A 17,664-nucleotide genomic window follows, 5' to 3' on the forward strand; every position below is an offset into this window, starting at 1 on the left:
TGTAAGCCGTTATCTTATGGTATCTTTTGCAATGTCTTTTACACTATGAAGTATGATTAAAGGTTATGACTAGAGTTCATAGGTCATAGAGCTCTCTGTGAAAGCAAGTTTGGTTTGTTTTACAATCTCTTTAATAAATGACTGATTTTTTTACTTTCCTCTTTCTTTTCCTCATGCTGTCTCCAGAGTTGAGACCTGTTCAAATGAAAATAATGAGCTGCGTAAGAAGGTTGAAGTCCTGGAGAATACTAACAGGTGAGGTATGAAGGGAATAAAACAAAACTGTAGCATGTTATTACAGTGAAAAGTGAAAATCTAGAAGTTAAGATCAATTAAAATGTGAACAATACCTAATCTGATGTGATTAATGTCAAAGGAAGATGAGGATGGCCAGTTACTGTGACTACAGTGTGATGTAAGGCTTTGACATCAGGTCTTAAACTGTCTCCCTAGCCTGTGGTATGCTTGAGAAACCTTTTAGCACTCTTTGAGTTCTTCCACTGCCCAAGGAAACATAATTAGTGATACATAACAAACAAAAAACTACAGCCCAACTCTCCAAATTGTCTTTATTTAGTGAAGACTTCTGACAGGAGACCTTGACCTGGAACATGACGCTTCCAGAAATTACAGTGCTAAAGCTCAAGAGTCGTTATTAGTTCCTTCTGGACTACCAGATGCCATTGCAATTATTGTGCACCCTTCTAAGCACCTCACACCCCAAAATTTCCTTCATTTGGAGGGGGAAAATCAATTTCTTGTTTCTTCATTTCTGAAGAAATGTGTGACTCAGTGGTGGCTTTCTCAAAGGACACATGGCACAAAGTGTTAAATAGCTGAGCTTTTAATCAGATGTTAGCTGAGAGTAGAGTGTCAGTCATGGCTTTATGCTCAGTGTATTCTCTGATGGCAAATTCCGATGAGTAGGTACTAGATAAGCCCGCTGTTCACACCTTCTAGTTAGAGGCATTTGTAGTGATGTTTGAATATTACCCTTGAACATGAAGTGCTGGGTTTTGAAGGTAAGAACCATGATCACAGAAAATGGCCCTGTCTGGCAATCAGTGTATTGCTAATTGAGTTGCATGTGTTGTTTCCAATCTCCAGATCCAATCTCTAATTTCATGGAGCCAGACCCTGTAGCACCATAATTTGCTGCAGAGTGTCTCCCACACACTGCTCATGCATAAAGACATCTGCTGCTTGTTTGAAGAGAGCCAAGCCATTCCTGTGCCTCTTGTATCTTCCTCTGGGGTTTTACATACAAGGAGAGGAATTGTTCTGTAGGTGCAGAGTAGGGTTTTCTCTCCCAGGAAGTGCTGAAGCCAGCTGCTCTAAGGAAGGGTACAGCTGTGGATGAACCACTCAGGGACAACACATTGTCAAGCCTAGAGTTGTTCTCCCCAGTTCAGCTAAATTTGGCCAGCTGTTTTCATCTGAGTTGTTGCAGATGCGGTCATGAGAACAGCTTTGTTGATATTGTCTGTCCTTTGAAAAAGATCTTTAGCATCTTCTCTGCTCTTTGATGACCTTAATCCTCTCATGCTAAGTGCTCTAAAAATATTTAGCTAAGTGATATTATCTCCAAATCCTTCATACTTTGGTCATGCAGGATCAGTTGCATTGTTTTCTTCCCTCTGCCATAGCATTGATATTGATTTGTAATCTCCTGCAGAGAAGCAGAAGTTCCTGACCCTCTGCACAGAAATTCTTGTCATTCGTGGCAATGCTGTTTTGGCTATTCAGATACAAACTGTATTTAAAATCTGTTAAGGCTTCAAATTGAAGTACTGAGAAATTTGTAAAAGTGCCTGCTTTCATCAAGCCTGGACGTAAATTGTCGCATTATGGGTTTTTTTCACCTTAACCCCAAAAAGCCACTTTTCTTATTTACTCTATAACTGTGCAACTGTCTCATTCAGAGAATGTTTCCAGGCCCTTGTTTAATGTACATTATCCACTTCCTACGGCGAATTAAAAATGTCTGGTTTCCTCATTGGTGTTTGTACAGAACCTTGATGTGGTTCTAGAAACTGTTCAAATGTTTCAGAACTTGTCTTCACAGCATCCTATAGCTGGTACTTCCATATCCTATGAACAGTCAGGATTCAAAGTTCAAAGCAGTGATGGTCAAAATTATGTAGTGTCAGTTTATTCTTGGATGCCCAAATTTATATGTTTAGGACTTTATTTCTCAAAGTACCTAGCACACAGTCATACATACATGTATCTTACTTAACTGGGGCTCTGCTTTGGGCATATTGACTTTAGTTGCAACTTTGAGTGTTCAATGCAGTGAAAAATGAAGAGTTGTTGAATGTATTATCTAAAAGTAGATATACAAACATTAGAGCTGTTCTTCTGTTGTGAAAAACTTTGAGTGGAAGAAATATAACAGAAAAAGAAGCGCTGTGTTTACGTGTAAATATGTTCATGTATTCAAGTGTAGATGATGACAAAGTTGGTTTTTTACCTTGCTGGAAAATTGGGCTATAGCTACTTACCTAAAAGTTCATGCACATGTATGTGCTGTCAGTCAGTATCATGTTTTTAGGGTCTGGCTGGAGTTGAGAGGAACTGAAGGGTAATTTCCAAAACCTACAACTGTTGAACAGCAGAGTTTCCTTTCAGTATGTGCAATCAGTTTTTTAGAGCATGTTATTCTAGATATAGAACACATTTGCACGGATACATACCTAAGACTTCAGGGAAACCCTGCTTGTGTTTCAAAATCTGGCTCTAAACCATGGAAAAACTAGAATTTCTTCTGGTAAAAAATGTTCCTACATTATTCAGTAACATGAAAAAATTTAGAAGAATCTTCTCTTAGAGCCTGCCTTAGCCTGAAATTCTGGGTCTGAAAAGATGTAATGGAAAAGGTGCAAGCATGGTCAAAAAAAGTTTATGCAGAAACATCTCCCTTGACATTCATGCATCTTAAAAGGCGAGGCAGGAAGCTGGGGATCAAGGTGCAGGGGAGTTTTTAATTCTTATTACTCTGAGTGGGTGACTGCAGCATTTTTGGCATCTTCAGTATTAGAACACTAGCATATGTTTCCTCTCCTACTTTATGTGACTCAGTCCCTTAAAAGAAACCCATCCATGTTCCTTTCTAGGCAATTTTCTCAAAACTAAGGAAGCGCATTATTAGATGCATATCTTACGTCTGGTAGCTACAAGTGAGCCAGGCTCTCATTGGTTTGAGAAGCATATGAACATGTGGGCACGGCTGTGTTAGAAAGCAAAGGGTGTGAGAAGAAGCTGGCACCAAGAATTGAACTGACTTGTTCCAGTCACCAAGAAGGCTTGACCCACTCAAGTTTTGGCACTGGGACTGAAGGCAGAAACTGCCAGTGATCTGTGGGGTTGAATACAGTCTCTGACACCAACGTTGTCTAGGTGGGAACCATGGCTATTTGGGCTTAAAGACAATATTGAAATATCTGGTACTGTGTATGATGTATGAGACATACTTGTGTTTATTATTCCTGTTGAGTCTGTATTTATAAATGGAGAAATGCTAGACATAGGATCAATTAGCATATGGTTGAGAATGTCACACATGGACAATGCATGCAAGTAGCTTCTGGAGTTGCTCCCACGGAGTAATGACTAGCAAGTTGTGTAGAACTCCACGCTGACAGGCACCTTAAAGGCACTTTATAAATACAATTGGGGTGTTCTTCTGTTTCTCAAGCTATTGTTACAACTCCCAGTCACCTAAAGATCAAGTTGCATATCAGTCTGACCCACCAAGGGTTATTAGCACCAAAGCTGCCGGACTTCACTGATTTGCTTGGCTGTTCCTTTATCTGAGGCTGGTAAAGTCATTTTACTTAAGTTGCAGTCAGATCTCTTGCACTTCATTTTAGACTACCCTCATAATAGTTGACAAAGCTTGGCAGCCCTAGAGCAACTCCTTGCTTTCAAAGCAGCAGGACACTGTTTTTTATGCTGAAACATCTTCGATGAAAATTTGCTGGATTTTTCCTTCGTAATTCAAATGAGGAAAAAATGTGGATTTTTTTTCTGCTTTGAGGTATTCTGGTCTTTCAGTGAAAACCTTACTTTGGGATTTGCTCTCTTTCCTACAAATTGGGCAGGCAGAGAAGGAATCTATGTAGAGTTGGAAGACAGAATAATTTTTCTCTCTCATTACTAAAATTAGCTTTTGTTCCTCACAAAGTAGATAAATTCTCTGAAAAATCTCGATCAAAATAAACAGTGTTTGGTGTCCCCTAGAAGCTGTCTTGCTTTGATTAAATCAATGCTGGATTTTAAACATAAACACTGAATTGAGAAAGCCTCCCAGGTGGCTAGGTCCTGGTGTGACAAATTTTATCTCTTTAATCGAAGCGTCACGGGAAGCAGAGGGGAAGCCTTGGCTTGTTCCTTACTTTGGTAGTGAAAGGGGCTTTTCTGAAGACGAATACGTGGATGCACGCACAAAAAAACCCCAAGACATCACAAGCAGAGTGAATTTGCTGGCAGCGTGTGGAAGGGAAAGCAGGAGTCTTCAGTCACTTTACAGCTTTCCTATGAGGTGCTTCTATTGGCAGAGAAAAGCGTGAAAGCACGTTCACACCTCCTACGGAGGTGACCCTCTAATTGAATATCATTGGGAAATGTGTCAGACACAGTGAAAATAATCCCTATGGGTGCAAACCCCCTTCTGCATGCTGCCTTGGGATTGCATTTTCTCCTGTTAGGACATAGCCATAGGCATTGTGTTTCACTAGGAGCATTTGTGGCCTTCCTGCTGCTATTTAGAGGGAGCATCTTCATTTAACCTAAGTTCCTGGTCGGTAGAGCAGAGCTGCTCCTTTTCACTCTTGTAGTCCAGATCATCCCTGCAGCTGTCCAGTAACAATGAAGGCAGCTTTTGCATCGGAAAGGAGACCTTTTGACCTTAGAATCCAGTCTTCTACCATTCCAGATTCAAATAGAGAATAAAAGCACCAAGGAATGCCTTATTTTGGCAGTGACAGGGTAAACTGATATCATCTCTGAACAAACTTGTTTCTTGCTCTTGCCTTGTGTCTTGCTCTTAGTTTGAAGGTGCATCTGTAGCCTGTCATCTCCCAACACTGAGTCCTTGTCTGCTGAGAAGATGACAGTAGCTCTGCTCAAACAGATAAATAACTTGGTGGAGAAAGACATTTTATATGAAAGTAGATGGTAAATAAGGTGGGTGATGAATCTTCCTCTGTCTATAGGAGAGGAGACCTCAGAATACCTGCCTACTTATACTTTCCAAAAAGAGCGTTTTGGAATCAGCTCTCTGGGCCCACTCTGCCCAGCAGGTTTTTTAAATTGGACAGAAAAAGGCAGGGATGAGCAAAATGAGGAGAATTGCCTCTTCTCTGTTGATTTCTTCACCAGCCATTAGCTGTTTTCTCACTGACGCCTCCACAAAAAGTGGCAAGAGTGATCAGCATTTCAAGGCTGCTGCTGCTGCCAGCCCGCAAGCTGGGGGAGGAGGAGAGCTCCTTCCTTCTCACTCCACAGAGCTATTCTGTGTCGAGCCCAGTGACTGAGGCCTGAAATGGGGGAAAATTTAGACTTCTGTAACAGCACAGAAATTGCAGGGTTAAAAAGGCATTGCTGTAGAGCATAGCTGGTGGCATATGGTGGGAATACTGTAGGCAGCATGTTCTGTGCTGGAAAATCTATCAGGTATGCAAGCCTTTATGAACCCTGTGCCATGTAGTGGATGGGAGGAGGAACTGGGGAAAGTTGCAGAAGGGAGCAGGGAATTAGGATGGTCTCATTTACGTGATGGACAATGTTTTCATCTCTTAATCTGCCTGTGGTCTCTCTAATAAGTGAATAAAGGACTGAATTAGACGAATCACTTTCTTTTTTTAAACATTGAGTTTCAGAATAAACCATGGACTCAAGATTGTGCAAGACATCCTTCCTTAATAAGTTGAGAAGGATCTGCTGGCCCAGATAAATCTGTTCTGTGAGCATTCCTTGTGCTCATTTGAGAATGCATTCCTGAAGTCCTTGAATTCATTAAACCCTAATTAGCAATGAGCACTGATGATTAAAAAAATCTAGAATAATAGGCAGACAAGCGTATATTGAGCTGTGAAGGCACCTCTGGGTCTGTCCTACAATGAGCTTTTAGCCAGTTTGATCTTAAAATAATCCTTCTATTTTCTCTGACATCCTAACCTTGCCTCTTGCTTTACCGTTTGATGTCACAGCCTCCAGAGCTGTTGCCTGGAGTTTTGTGGGAGTTACCCTCCGCCATAGGTTGTGAGACTTACAGGAGAAATGACAAGTAAAATTGGAAACAAACAGCAAAGTTAAGATCCTGATGCAAAACTGTACTATATTTGACTGTGTCAAGGGCAAGTATTTGGATTACTCCTTGTCTGTTAAAAAGCTTTAATGAAAACAAAATTGAAACCCCTGTGAAAACCCTGTACCAATCATTCTTTGAGATAATTTCCCATGTAAATTACTAGTGTCCTAACTGTACTAATTGATGATGGCACAGCAAAAGAAAAACAGCCATAAAGACAGAACACCCCCCTGGTCTGGGACTGTTAACTCCAACCAGAACAGAATTGCCATCGTGGTTGGGACCTCTTTGTGGTTGGGACCTCTGAAAGACACAGTCAGAGTAGCCACTTCAAGCATCTGTGATTTTTGTCAACTCCTGGATGATTTAGCAAATAGCAGTGAAGTGCTTTATTAATGAGAAAATTATGAGAAGTCTATGCCTATGTCTAGCTTTAAGACCTTCTTTTTAAAAACCGTCCACCATGTGGTCCAAACCACTGTACAGCAGGTTTTCAGAAAAAAAAGATGTAGCTGTATACCTCTTCCACCAACTAGAGCAGTTATAAACTTGCTTCTGCACTTCTCACATAATGGTGAAACTCCTGCTGAATTCGTGACACAGAACTGGGCTGTATATGCATCTAGTCTCTTGCATGTAGAGCAGTTTCAGCTGTTTGTATGCTTACTGGAATTATTTCTTGTAGAAACGCTGAAAATACAGTTTTCATTTATAAGAGCTTTCTGAAAGTGCTGAAGAAGTAATTGTCAGGGACATCAGTTGAGGGAAAGCCAAAATATATTTTTGAAAGGTCTAGTGCCAATACATGTAAAAGTCTTGTAAAACTAAAAACATTCCTTGATTCCTTCAAGGGGAGGACTTTAATGATCTGTACCTTGTCGTAAATGCTGTATTATTGTCAGGTGTGGAATTTGAAGCAAAAAGCTGTTTAACCAGCAAGTAGATCAGTGCATGTCTGTTGTCTTTGCTTTCCAGGACACTTCTGCAGCAGTTGCAGAGACTCCAAGCCATGGTTGCCGGGAAAGTGTCCCGTTCGTGTAAGGCAGCTAGCACACAGACAGGGACCTGTCTTATGGTGAGTGTTCCTAAAGCTGGAAATTGTAGGGGAATGAGAATCTCTTTCCACTCCTCAAAGGCACATCCCTTGTTCTGTGAAGCCCCTCACTTGCAAATTCTCAGCTTGGGAAACTTCTCTTCAAAATTTGACAATTTTGAGGTAGGTGAGACACCTGGCTGATGAAGATTAATCGTTATGGGATCGTTAAATTCAGTTGAGATCGACTGGGCCTGTGCTTTTGATTGGATGCTGCGGTGATGAAAGAAGGAGCACTGCTCCTCTGAGTGACCTGTTTCATTATTTCTCACAATATTGTCTGTGAGAAATGGTGTCTAGAGTTGTAAAATGAAAACGAGGGTGACCTTTGATACCCAGTTCTTTTGATACCAGTAAAAATAAACTTGCTCATCCAAGTAAAAATATGACTAAGGCTGTAAATCTACCTCTGGCCTATTTCAGTTATAGTAGCTAGGATAAGAAAAGGATTAAAGTGAAACTTTCCCTTTTTCCCTCCTTACACTCAGCCAGCAAGTTCCCTTTATACTAGTGCTATAAATTGATAGAAATTATTTTCAAGGCCTAAGTTATTCTCCTAGTCTGCCAGCCTCTCTGTCACTTTGAAGCAAGACTGGTGCCAGCAGCAGAAATAACCTTGGAAATTCCCAACAGCATCTGTAAAACACTCATGGTGCTCATGCCTGTTGTTCAACTTTGGGAGTAAATAAGGCTACAGGCCAAAATGGCGGCAGACATTAAAAACAAACTCCAGTGTTGAAATCTGCCCTATAAAACATTGAATTTTTATTGCATATGTGCCTTTGATAAGGGACACTGTATTTGGTGATGAAAATAGCCTCAGATGGTTTGTGCTGAAAAAGTATCAGATCTGCTTTGTGTTGATTCTTAGTTCTGATGTATGCGTGTGGGCTGACAGCCAGCGCACTTACCTTTTCTGCATCCTTCCTTTGCCAGATGGTGGTGCTGTGCTTTGCAGTAGTTTTTGGCAGCTTCTCTCAGAGCTATGGACCGTATCCTTCTGCTACAAAGATGGTGTTGCCCAGGCAGCATTCCTCTCCAGAGTCCTACACAGACTCCATTGGTAAGTGACAACTATTCCAGTCTTGCTCCCTGCTTGGCTGTGCTTCGGCACTTGTTTTCCACCCCCACCCCTAACCCTGTCCTCAAGCACCTCTTGCTTTTCTGCTCCTTAGTGGGCCATTTCTTGATATACCGGTGTCTTTCAAAGAATAGCTTGGCAAGCTGTTCTGATGGCATAAGACTTCACAGACATGGGCAAAGCCTTTCCCCACTAGACTGCTTCGTACTTCTGTTTAAAGCAGTTCTGTTTCTGTTTGTGGAACTAAAGCTAGTGGTCTGTAAAAGGTAGCAGGATTTCTACTTGGTAGCAAATGTTCATACTGTTAAAACATGCAACTGATATCAGCTGGTGTGTCCTTTGCCAGCATTAACGAAGTCCAAGAACTGAGCGGGAACCTGTTAGTATTGTATACCCGTAATGAACCAGTTGCTTTCAACATACATTATCAAAGTGATTGTTTCATTTTGTTCTTGTTTTGTGAATAATTCAGAGCTTTTTGATTCCTACCTGGTCCGTTGCTGTGGTATCTTTCCTCAACTATCAAATTACCAGTTAATCACTAGGAAAAGACAAGATCTTTACAGCTTTAGTTCTGCTCTGACAGTTTCCATTTCCTGAAATGACCAGTGCTGTTCTTTGAGCTGCCCTGATTTTCATCTCTTTTTGCCTTCTATCTTGTACGCAGTGAGGTCAAGGAGTCTGCTAATTTATGAAGAGCCTCACCAACTGGAGGAATCGTCAAGCCCGATCTCCTTTGCAGATCGCAATGACAGGCAAGCAGACACCTCCAAGTACACAGCGCTGTCCCTGGAAGCCGTGCCAGGGACACAGCAGGATGATATCATGCAGTTCACAATAGCCAATGAGACGAGCTGGAGAAATCGGTGCTGCTGGGGCCTGCAGCAGCACAGGTGAGTGCAGGGTGGGCTGCTTGCCACACAGGTGTTTGGCATCACTGTTATTTGTGCCTGGAGGGCAGCAGTAAGAATAGGGCCTCAAGCCTATGCTGGGCACTGTGAAACATGAAGTAAGAGTTTGGTATCTAATGTGGAGAGCATATAGGCAAAGTTACTATTGTTCTGGAGAAGTGGTTGCAACAATTTTGTAGTAATAAGGCTACGAAACTCAGTGTTACTGCCAGAAACCAAACCCCTGTAAGCCTGTTAGTTGTGCCTACCCACTTCTTCAGGCACCTACTTCTGTGTCTCCTAAAGGGATAAGCTTTTGCCGGTTAGGTGAGAGTGTGGAGGCTGTGACTCACTGGGCTTTCTAAGAGGTTAGGGTGTGAAGAGCTGGGGCTTCTCGCAGCAGTGATCTTTCTAAAGCATTGCTGTGGAAAGCTTGCAGACTCAGTCTTAAGAGACAGACCTGTAAAGTTATCTGAACTACTTAACACAGAGCTCTTTCGGGGGGGGTTTTGAGCATAATATAAGTTTTTGGGGCCTCTGCAAAGAGAGAGATTCCACTGTTTTAAATATATGTTCACAGTTTTCTTTCCACTCTACCTTTTCTTGTCCTGCCACTGTCCTGTTGGCCCTGGTCTCGGTCCTCTGCTAACAAGCAGTAGCAAGCCCACCAAACAGTGGAGAGAGGGATATTGTTTTGATGCATGCTATTCTGAGGACTAGGATGAGCCCTATCACCCCAAGCGTGCCTTCTCAAGCACTTGTGTCAAAGTTCTACCTAGAGCCAAAGAGATGACTAATTCAGTGTGTTACCATACTCTAACTGACAAGTGCTTGGTAAATACTGAGTGCCTTTTAGCGTGACCCAATTCAAGCAGGATATGCGCTTTTAAAAATTACTAACTATTAGCATTAACCTTTGTTGTTTTGGTTTTTTTTGTTCCCTGCAGAGTCAACTCCGAACTAGAAGGAAATGAAACACTGAAGATAATTGAAATAGATAGAAGAGTCAATGCCACCTCTTAAAAATAAAAAAAGGCCTTTTTTTCTTGACTTCCCTCTTTCCCACATATTTTCAGCCAAAGTCCCCCTGACTTTTCATCCTCAGTGAACCAAAGCACAAAAGAGAGGGAGTTCAACTTCTGCATTGACTGGTGAGGCTGTGACTGCAGATGGGATCTCTTGTCGTTGTAATTCCCTTCCACACTTCACACGCAGTTCCTGTCTTTGCTTTTATTCCTTTCCTGTCTGATTCTGCAAGGGCAGGATTGAATTATGATGGCAGATGATGCCAGCAGTGTGCCGGTGACTGGTGGGTGTGCGTGCGTGCGTGCGTGCATGCACACATCCTAATCTCAGCACAAAGACATTCTGTAGAAGAGTGGAATATGCAAAACTGGTGGGAGCATGTGGGTGATAGGTTTCTTGGGAGAGGGAATTGAGAGAAAGAGGAGATGCAGCATAATGCTGCTCAGAATCTATCCGCAGCTCCGTGCCTACTGGTCTACAGCACTTGAGCCTTTTGGCAGGATTCAGAAGCATGTTGTGTGGTCGGTCTGCTGCTGAAGGGCCAAGAATGGGCCCTGATACTGTTGAGTTACCAGCACAGGCAGGAGAGGGGTGCATGGGCAATGATGCTGCTGAATTGTCCTTGCCTAGCTCTTTCTCTCTTCTCCCCTCCAGCCCCTTTATCATTTAGTTGGGTATGTTTCTCTCTGGGTTGAAAACAGTCCTAGTAGGCCTCCCTACTGCTTCCACCCTTGTGGAACTCAAGCAAAGATCAGTCGCTGTCTTGTCACACTTTGTGTGGGAGAATTACACTAGTTTAACTAAATCTGTTTAGAAAGCAGGTTTTGTTAAATGTACGCAATGTTTTGGATGGATGTCCTTTAGTCTGCATAAGGCTAATCTGTTTAGCTTAAATCAGTTCCTTCCCAACAAACTAAATCAATGTAAGGCTTAAACCAGAAGTGCCTCCTGAGAGGACCATATGGATTTAATTTATTGGCTTATCGATGCATTGATGGAATTTCTTACATAGACCTGGTCTCAGATTGTCCTGTTTTCCTTTCCTTGCCATCACCCTGTTACTGTTGTAAATAGTATTTATTAGCTTTGCAAAATTTTATTCAAGCAGTTGCAATGAAGAGAATTGAGCTTCCCTAACCCTCCACGTGGTCTGGGCAAACCCTGAAATCAGACATACAGATATCACTGAACACCCATTCCTTCTCCCCCAAACTTGAATTGTCCTAAAATAAAGCCATGGGTCTTATCTTTCTCTTATGTCCTTTTCCAGACATGTCATCTTAGACCAATGGCTTGGCCGAAAAGATAAGGGATAACTGTGCCCAGCTAGGCACAGTTCAGGCCTGGAGGTGGTAGATACTGTATTAACTGTATGGCAAGACAGCTCCTGACCTGAGGAATTAAGTATGTAGGCAGCAGACAAGGCAAAAGAGGGATGAGATGGGCACACAGGGAGGTGAAGCAACTGGCCCAAGCTCAGTGGAAAAGCCAAGAGAAGTAATCAGGTCTGATCTTGGTCCAGTATTCTTCTCCCTGCATTGTTTCCTCCTTATCCCATGTAGCTGTTGCCTTTAAGGGTTTTCCCTCTTTTGGTACCCTGGTCACGCCTTTGCCCGAGCTGTGCTTCTTGCAGTTTGTCCTTGGAGTGGCACAGTCTAACCTAGCCCAGGATTTGAGCTGCATTTTATCCGGTTACTACAGAAGGGTGCTCAGACTCCATTGAGGATGGATTTAATGTGAAAATAGTAATTCAGCAGGCTAGCGTATAGCTACTTTACAGTTCATCAGAAGTTGTCAATTTAAAAAAAAAGAATAAAAAATTTTGAAGCTCTTTTTTCTTTTTTTTTCCTAATGATAAATAAGGGAAAAACTAACGTAGCCTTACAAGTAATTTTTTACCATGTACAGTAGATGTTTCCTGCAAGTATTCTATTTTGTAAAATACTGGATTTGTATTTTATTACAGCAGCTGCCACACCAGCTCCTTTCTTGTTCTTCATTCTCCTTAGACTTTCTTCCTTTGGTAACCTATTTTGCCGCTCTCAGGCCTGACTCAAAACTCATTTAAATTAATGGAATGGGTTTGGTGGGCTCCAGCGGGCTGTGGGTCAGTCTCCACTGTGCCATTTTAGTGTGGTGTTTCACATCAGTGACAGTGAAACATGTACCAGACTCCACAAAGTTGTAATGAGTTTTGGTGTGCAGACATGCTTTCTAGGTAACGCCCTATTCTTCCACGCAAGTGCCTTTTTATTATTTTACCTTTGGTGGCAATGAGAGGAGAAATGCCGTTGTAGTCTGTTTTGCAAGTGTTCCCTTCTTGGCATGGGTCAGTCTCCTCCCTAAAGTCTCTTTCTCTTTACAGTGATCCTGCTGGGTCCTCTGCATCATTCCAGTATCCACCAATGACACTTGTAAGGGGGTTTTTTGGGCAATGATTTAAGGCTTAACAGAAATAATGAACACTGGTGGGTGCCACAAGGGGTGGCTGCATTGCTTAGCCACATGAGGTCAGCAAAGTGACAGGAGAAGACTGGGACTGACCCTTCCACTACCATATAGCTGGGCAGTGTAAGTGGGCAAGGTCATAGCTTAGAAATTTCCTTAAATGGTCTTTTTTTTCAGAGCACCCATGGTTTAGCACCTCTGACGGCAATTGAATGGTTAAATCTTCTGCAAAAGAGGCCCTAAGCTCTTGAGCACAACACTGCTATTATTATTATTATTATTATTATTATTACTATGCACTGTGCATAAGTAGGAGGACGCTCTGCCTGAGCTTGTGCCCATTATCAGTTAAATGGATCACCTGCCATTGCAGATAGAGCTGACTTCACTGTATTAAAACCAAAATTGAGTTATTTCTCAATACTTAAAGGACAGACAGTTTTGCAAAACCCAAACAATGTCCCCTCTCCGAAACCTACTGTGCTAGTCGCCACTGAAGCTTTGCCATTTTGTTTACTTAATTTGGGCATGTCAGTTCAAATCTGGTTGGGAGACAGTCGTGTTTTCATCTGGAGCATTTTAACTGGCCACGGTCCGGGTCAGGCTTTTGAGCTAATTCATCCAAACCAGTATGGCAGTACCAATTTTCTTGTAACTGTTTGATAATCTATTTCTATAATCTTAATTTGTGTAATCATTTAAGTTATTTTTAGGTACTCTTTTGGGGAGTCTCTCGACCTAGCACACACACTGCTTGGGAATTTATTATATTAAATATTACTTCTTTATAATAAGGAAAACCTTTAGTTTGCTTTGGTATTTTTCGGATCATTTTTCTTCAGGGGCCTTAATAGAACAGGTTTCTCTGCTAGATACTAGGGGCCAAATAATCTCCTATCATCACCTACCCACAGGCTGTTATGCGACAAGAACCTCACTGTCTCCAGAGGCGGTTTATGCCCATGTTACGTACCTAGCAGGGGGACAGAGGAGGCAGGACATGTGCAATAGCACTGCCAGCCTCAGCAGTCCAGGGGTGACCCAAGTGTGAATGTCGATGCACTGCAGACCACGTGGAGAGGCAGCTGTGTGTGCTCTGTGTTAAGGGCACAGGGAAGGAGTAGTAAGGTGTATTCCAGGAGAATGCCGCTATAAGTGCTTTTAATTAGCTCAGCTATATTACTTGAGGTCTTAGCCTTCTGCCGGTGTACTTTTTCCAGTGGTCAGTGACTTGGTGCTGTAGAATGATGTGTGTGTGTGGACAGGGCAGGCAGAGGCCTTATGTGCTACTTAATTTCCATTTCCACTAGAGTACTTAAGTGATGCTTAGAGTCTTCAGCTGTAACATTATGCTGCTTGTCAGCATGATTCTATACACCCTAGTAAACTTACCTTTTGGCCTGTAGCTTTAAAGCGTTTCTGGATCTGCTGGGTCTTTGCTTCTAGGGAGATAAGCTACAAAGGAATGTAGGGCATTATTTTTATATATATATATATATATTTAAAAAGTATCAAGCACAGGGCATGTGACAGTTCTAACCTTGTTACCAGTGTGTAGGTAATGTTGTGGGTTTTTTCCCCAGGCTATTTATAGTTCTTTGCTGCATTTCTCTTATTTCATCTGTACCATTCAATATTTTTCAGCAGCACAGACTAATAATGGATTAGGCTGAGTTTCTTAGGCCAGATCCCAGCTGATACAATGCAGCACCCTTCTCACCGCGTTTGGAGGCTGCAGGTCTGATTTATACTGGCAGGGGATCTCTTCCATATCTCTCTGTGTAACAACGTGTCTTGATGTGTTCTTGATTTTTCTAACGTGAAGCTGAAAATGAATATAAAAACTTTTCTTCTTTGTTTTTTCTCCCTGCTAAGAAAACCAACCCACCTTTCTGCTCCCCTCCCCCCAGACTATCAGCAGTGAATTCTGTCTAGACACATTTAGAATGTAGGTCAAGTAAATGAATGATACTAATTGCTGCGTTGGGAGGGATTTCCACTGAGTATTTGGGCTCTAGATTCTAGCTAATGCCAAGAGGCCATTGTGTAAAACCCACGCAGCTAAGAACAGAAGTATATAGAGTATTTTTATACTCTGGGTGACTAAAATATTTCTTTCTCAAGTCACTAATTAGAAAGGGAGCATTTTGTATTCTGAAGGTGAAATGGTAGGTCAGTACTTTGTAACTACAAAAGTTATACTCGCCTATGTAAGTAGTGTAGTGCTCTGATGTGTTGCTGCTTTGCACTATAGTTTTAAGGATAAACAACTTTAGGCATTGCAAAGATGAATGAACTGGCTTAACATGTTAAGGTCTTTACAAATAAGATGTAAGGATTCAGTCAGTGGGCCAGGATATTGTAGCTTTCTCATGGCCAATAAAATGACAGTGGGCATTCAGGGGTATGTTGAGGGTGTGACCTCAGTTACTACTGCATTTCTTAGGTGATCAGCATCCACTGGAGACCCCAGGACTGAGAGGGAAATTGCCACTTGTTTTTGTGGTTTTCATGTCAGGCCTTTTTCTGCTTTACCAAGATATATGCCTAAATTGACTTCCTACGTAGAAAAGAGTGCGTCTCTCATTTGTGATGCTGAAGTGGAGTTTCTGTATTCTTTATTACCAGTAGTCTCTTCTCTGCCCTAAAGCCCATCTCCATGCTCTTCCTCTAAGAGCTGGAACTGAATAGGTGAGAACAAAACATGGGAAAGCTGGATTTGTAGACCTGTCTTACAGAAAAGATGAAAGAAATGGCCGATGAGGGGACTCCTGGCATCACAGGGAAGCTTCCTAGTTCTTGATTCCACAGATCAGCAATGATAGGCCTTTTCATTAGTTCCCCCTTGTTCTTTAATACTACGCAGTCCTGTTTATGCATACCTGACCTTTATGGTATATGCCATGTTTCCTTCCAACCGGCAGGTAAAAAATCTTTTTGAACTTTAGCAGCCCATAATTAAGGGAGTGGAAGGGAGAGAGGTGGAAGCAGAGGCAAGTAATCAATTTCTTTTAACAGAACTCTGCTTGTATCTGACTTTGCCATATCAGATTTTAATTCAATGGTGCTGATGTAACGGCGTCTTGCTTTCTTCATTCGTACAGTTAGCAAGAACGGGTGTGAGCTTGTGTGTATCTGCACGTGTGCGTGGTGAGCAATTAAAAAAAAAAAGTGCAGAGTAGCTTTTTTTTAATGTAGTCAGCATCACTAAATAAAGGTATCTACCTGAACACACAGGGCACATTCCACTTCGTGCAACAGAAAGTCCAGGCATTTATCTCTGAAACCTGTTCACATTCCACATCACCAAGCACTCGTTACACTGTAGTGCAAATTGCTCTCTAAGGTCTGTCCTATTAGCAATTTTCAACCGAAAGTTGTGGCACCGTGTCACTTTGTGTGTATGCATAAATTGTCTGGCCTTTCTGTAGGATAGCCCTGGCTTGGTACAAAACAAATAATTACTTCAGGCTTTATTGTATCTTTGGGTGTCATTTTTGTTCTGCAGAATTATGGCCTTAGAAAGTGGCCCCTGGGAGCTGACAGCTCAAGGAACACAATTTGTTGAGCTGGTCTTCTGGGAGAAGACCTAAAGATCTCCCGCGTTCCCTGGGAGCACTACTGCCTGACCCACCCCAGGGGCGCAGCGAGACGCCAGCGAGGGGAAGCAGTTTGCTCTGAGGGCCACGTACATCACAGTTTCCCTGGGATTCACTGGGCCTTCCAAGGGTAAATTACCTGGTGTTACCCCCTTGAAGAGAGATACATATCCAGGGCCAAAGCCGTTGCCTCGGGCCATGCAAAACAATACCTTGTGACTCTGAGTCACTCTGCGTGTGACACCCCTAAGGCATTTCAGCTGATCTTTCCCTTTCCCTCTGTTCACGTGGATACAGTATGGGTTTGTGCAAACATTTAAAACTATCTAAGATGAAAAGGACAGTGATAGTAGTGCAAAAGCACACCCTCCTAAACTCCTTGGTAAACTGCATTGGAGCCTCTTCTGACCGCAGATATCTCTGTTCTTTTGCCGTAAGTCTGTTTAACCCTGTGTATGTGCGTTCTGTGGCCTCTCTATTTTTCTACAAGCGCTGTCATCTGGATATGATCCCACCTGATTGTTCGCGCTGCAAACATGTCCACTGGGTGGAAAGAAATTGCTGTTTTTCCTTTTTAAATTGTCTGCTTGACTCTACGAGAGAACAGACTGCCTGCTTTTGTAGCCTAAACATGTATGTAGCTTTTCATTTCTTGCAAATAAATATTTTCTGTAGAAAAAGCAAGTACAACTTGTTTGCTTTCCTGATGGTTGGAAAAGATCTGGTCCCTTGGCTTTCCCAAGTGCCGCACTGCATGCAGTGTATCCGTCTGCAACACGACAGAACCCTGGTAATTTAGCATGTTGCTAGACAGAGAATGTGAAGAGCAACGGTGTGGGTTTTTACCAAAGCTGGCTGCGCCCCTTTTTTCTTTTTTTTTTTTTTTTAAGATTAGCAGAGAATTATATGTGTCAATAACGGGTGGAAATTAGGTGAAGGCTGATGGTGTTTAATAATGATAACGGCACTTGAGTGCAACTATGCAATACAGTGCCTTTAATATTACATTCTCTCTAACTAAAAGCGGGATCCAGGAAGGCTGATCTCACGGGGGCACTAGCGTCAGCCTAGTGATACCAGTCTGCTAGAGCATGCTGGAGCTTGATTCGCGTGGGCCGGATAGCCCTCTGGAAGGTAAGGCCTTTCCCTGCACTGACTTTAGGCAACTAATCGCTTAAACTGATCTCTTAAACGAGCTCGGGTTGGGTCCTTTG

The 17,664-nt window shown here is 42.3% G+C and overlaps 1 protein-coding gene across 4 annotated transcripts in view; it reads left to right on the forward strand.

Annotated features, from left to right (window-relative positions):
* Window positions 1-17,134, forward strand: part of CREB3L2 (cAMP responsive element binding protein 3 like 2) — an 83,476-nt gene extending 66,342 nt beyond the window's left edge. For all 4 annotated transcript variants that reach the window (XM_064457386.1, XM_064457394.1, XM_064457401.1 and 1 more), the window contains exons 8-12: window positions 187-255; window positions 7,289-7,388; window positions 8,343-8,469; window positions 9,155-9,380; window positions 10,325-17,134. In XM_064457386.1, the coding sequence (XP_064313456.1) occupies window positions 187-255; window positions 7,289-7,388; window positions 8,343-8,469; window positions 9,155-9,380; window positions 10,325-10,400 (598 nt within the window). In that variant the 3' untranslated portion in view covers window positions 10,401-17,134. The remainder of the gene's footprint in view (window positions 1-186; window positions 256-7,288; window positions 7,389-8,342; window positions 8,470-9,154; window positions 9,381-10,324) is intronic.
* Window positions 17,135-17,664: the final 530 nt, after the last annotated feature.

Source organism: Phalacrocorax carbo, chromosome 1, assembly GCF_963921805.1.
Source record: "Phalacrocorax carbo chromosome 1, bPhaCar2.1, whole genome shotgun sequence".
In the NCBI taxonomy this organism is placed as follows: domain Eukaryota; kingdom Metazoa; phylum Chordata; class Aves; order Suliformes; family Phalacrocoracidae; genus Phalacrocorax; species Phalacrocorax carbo.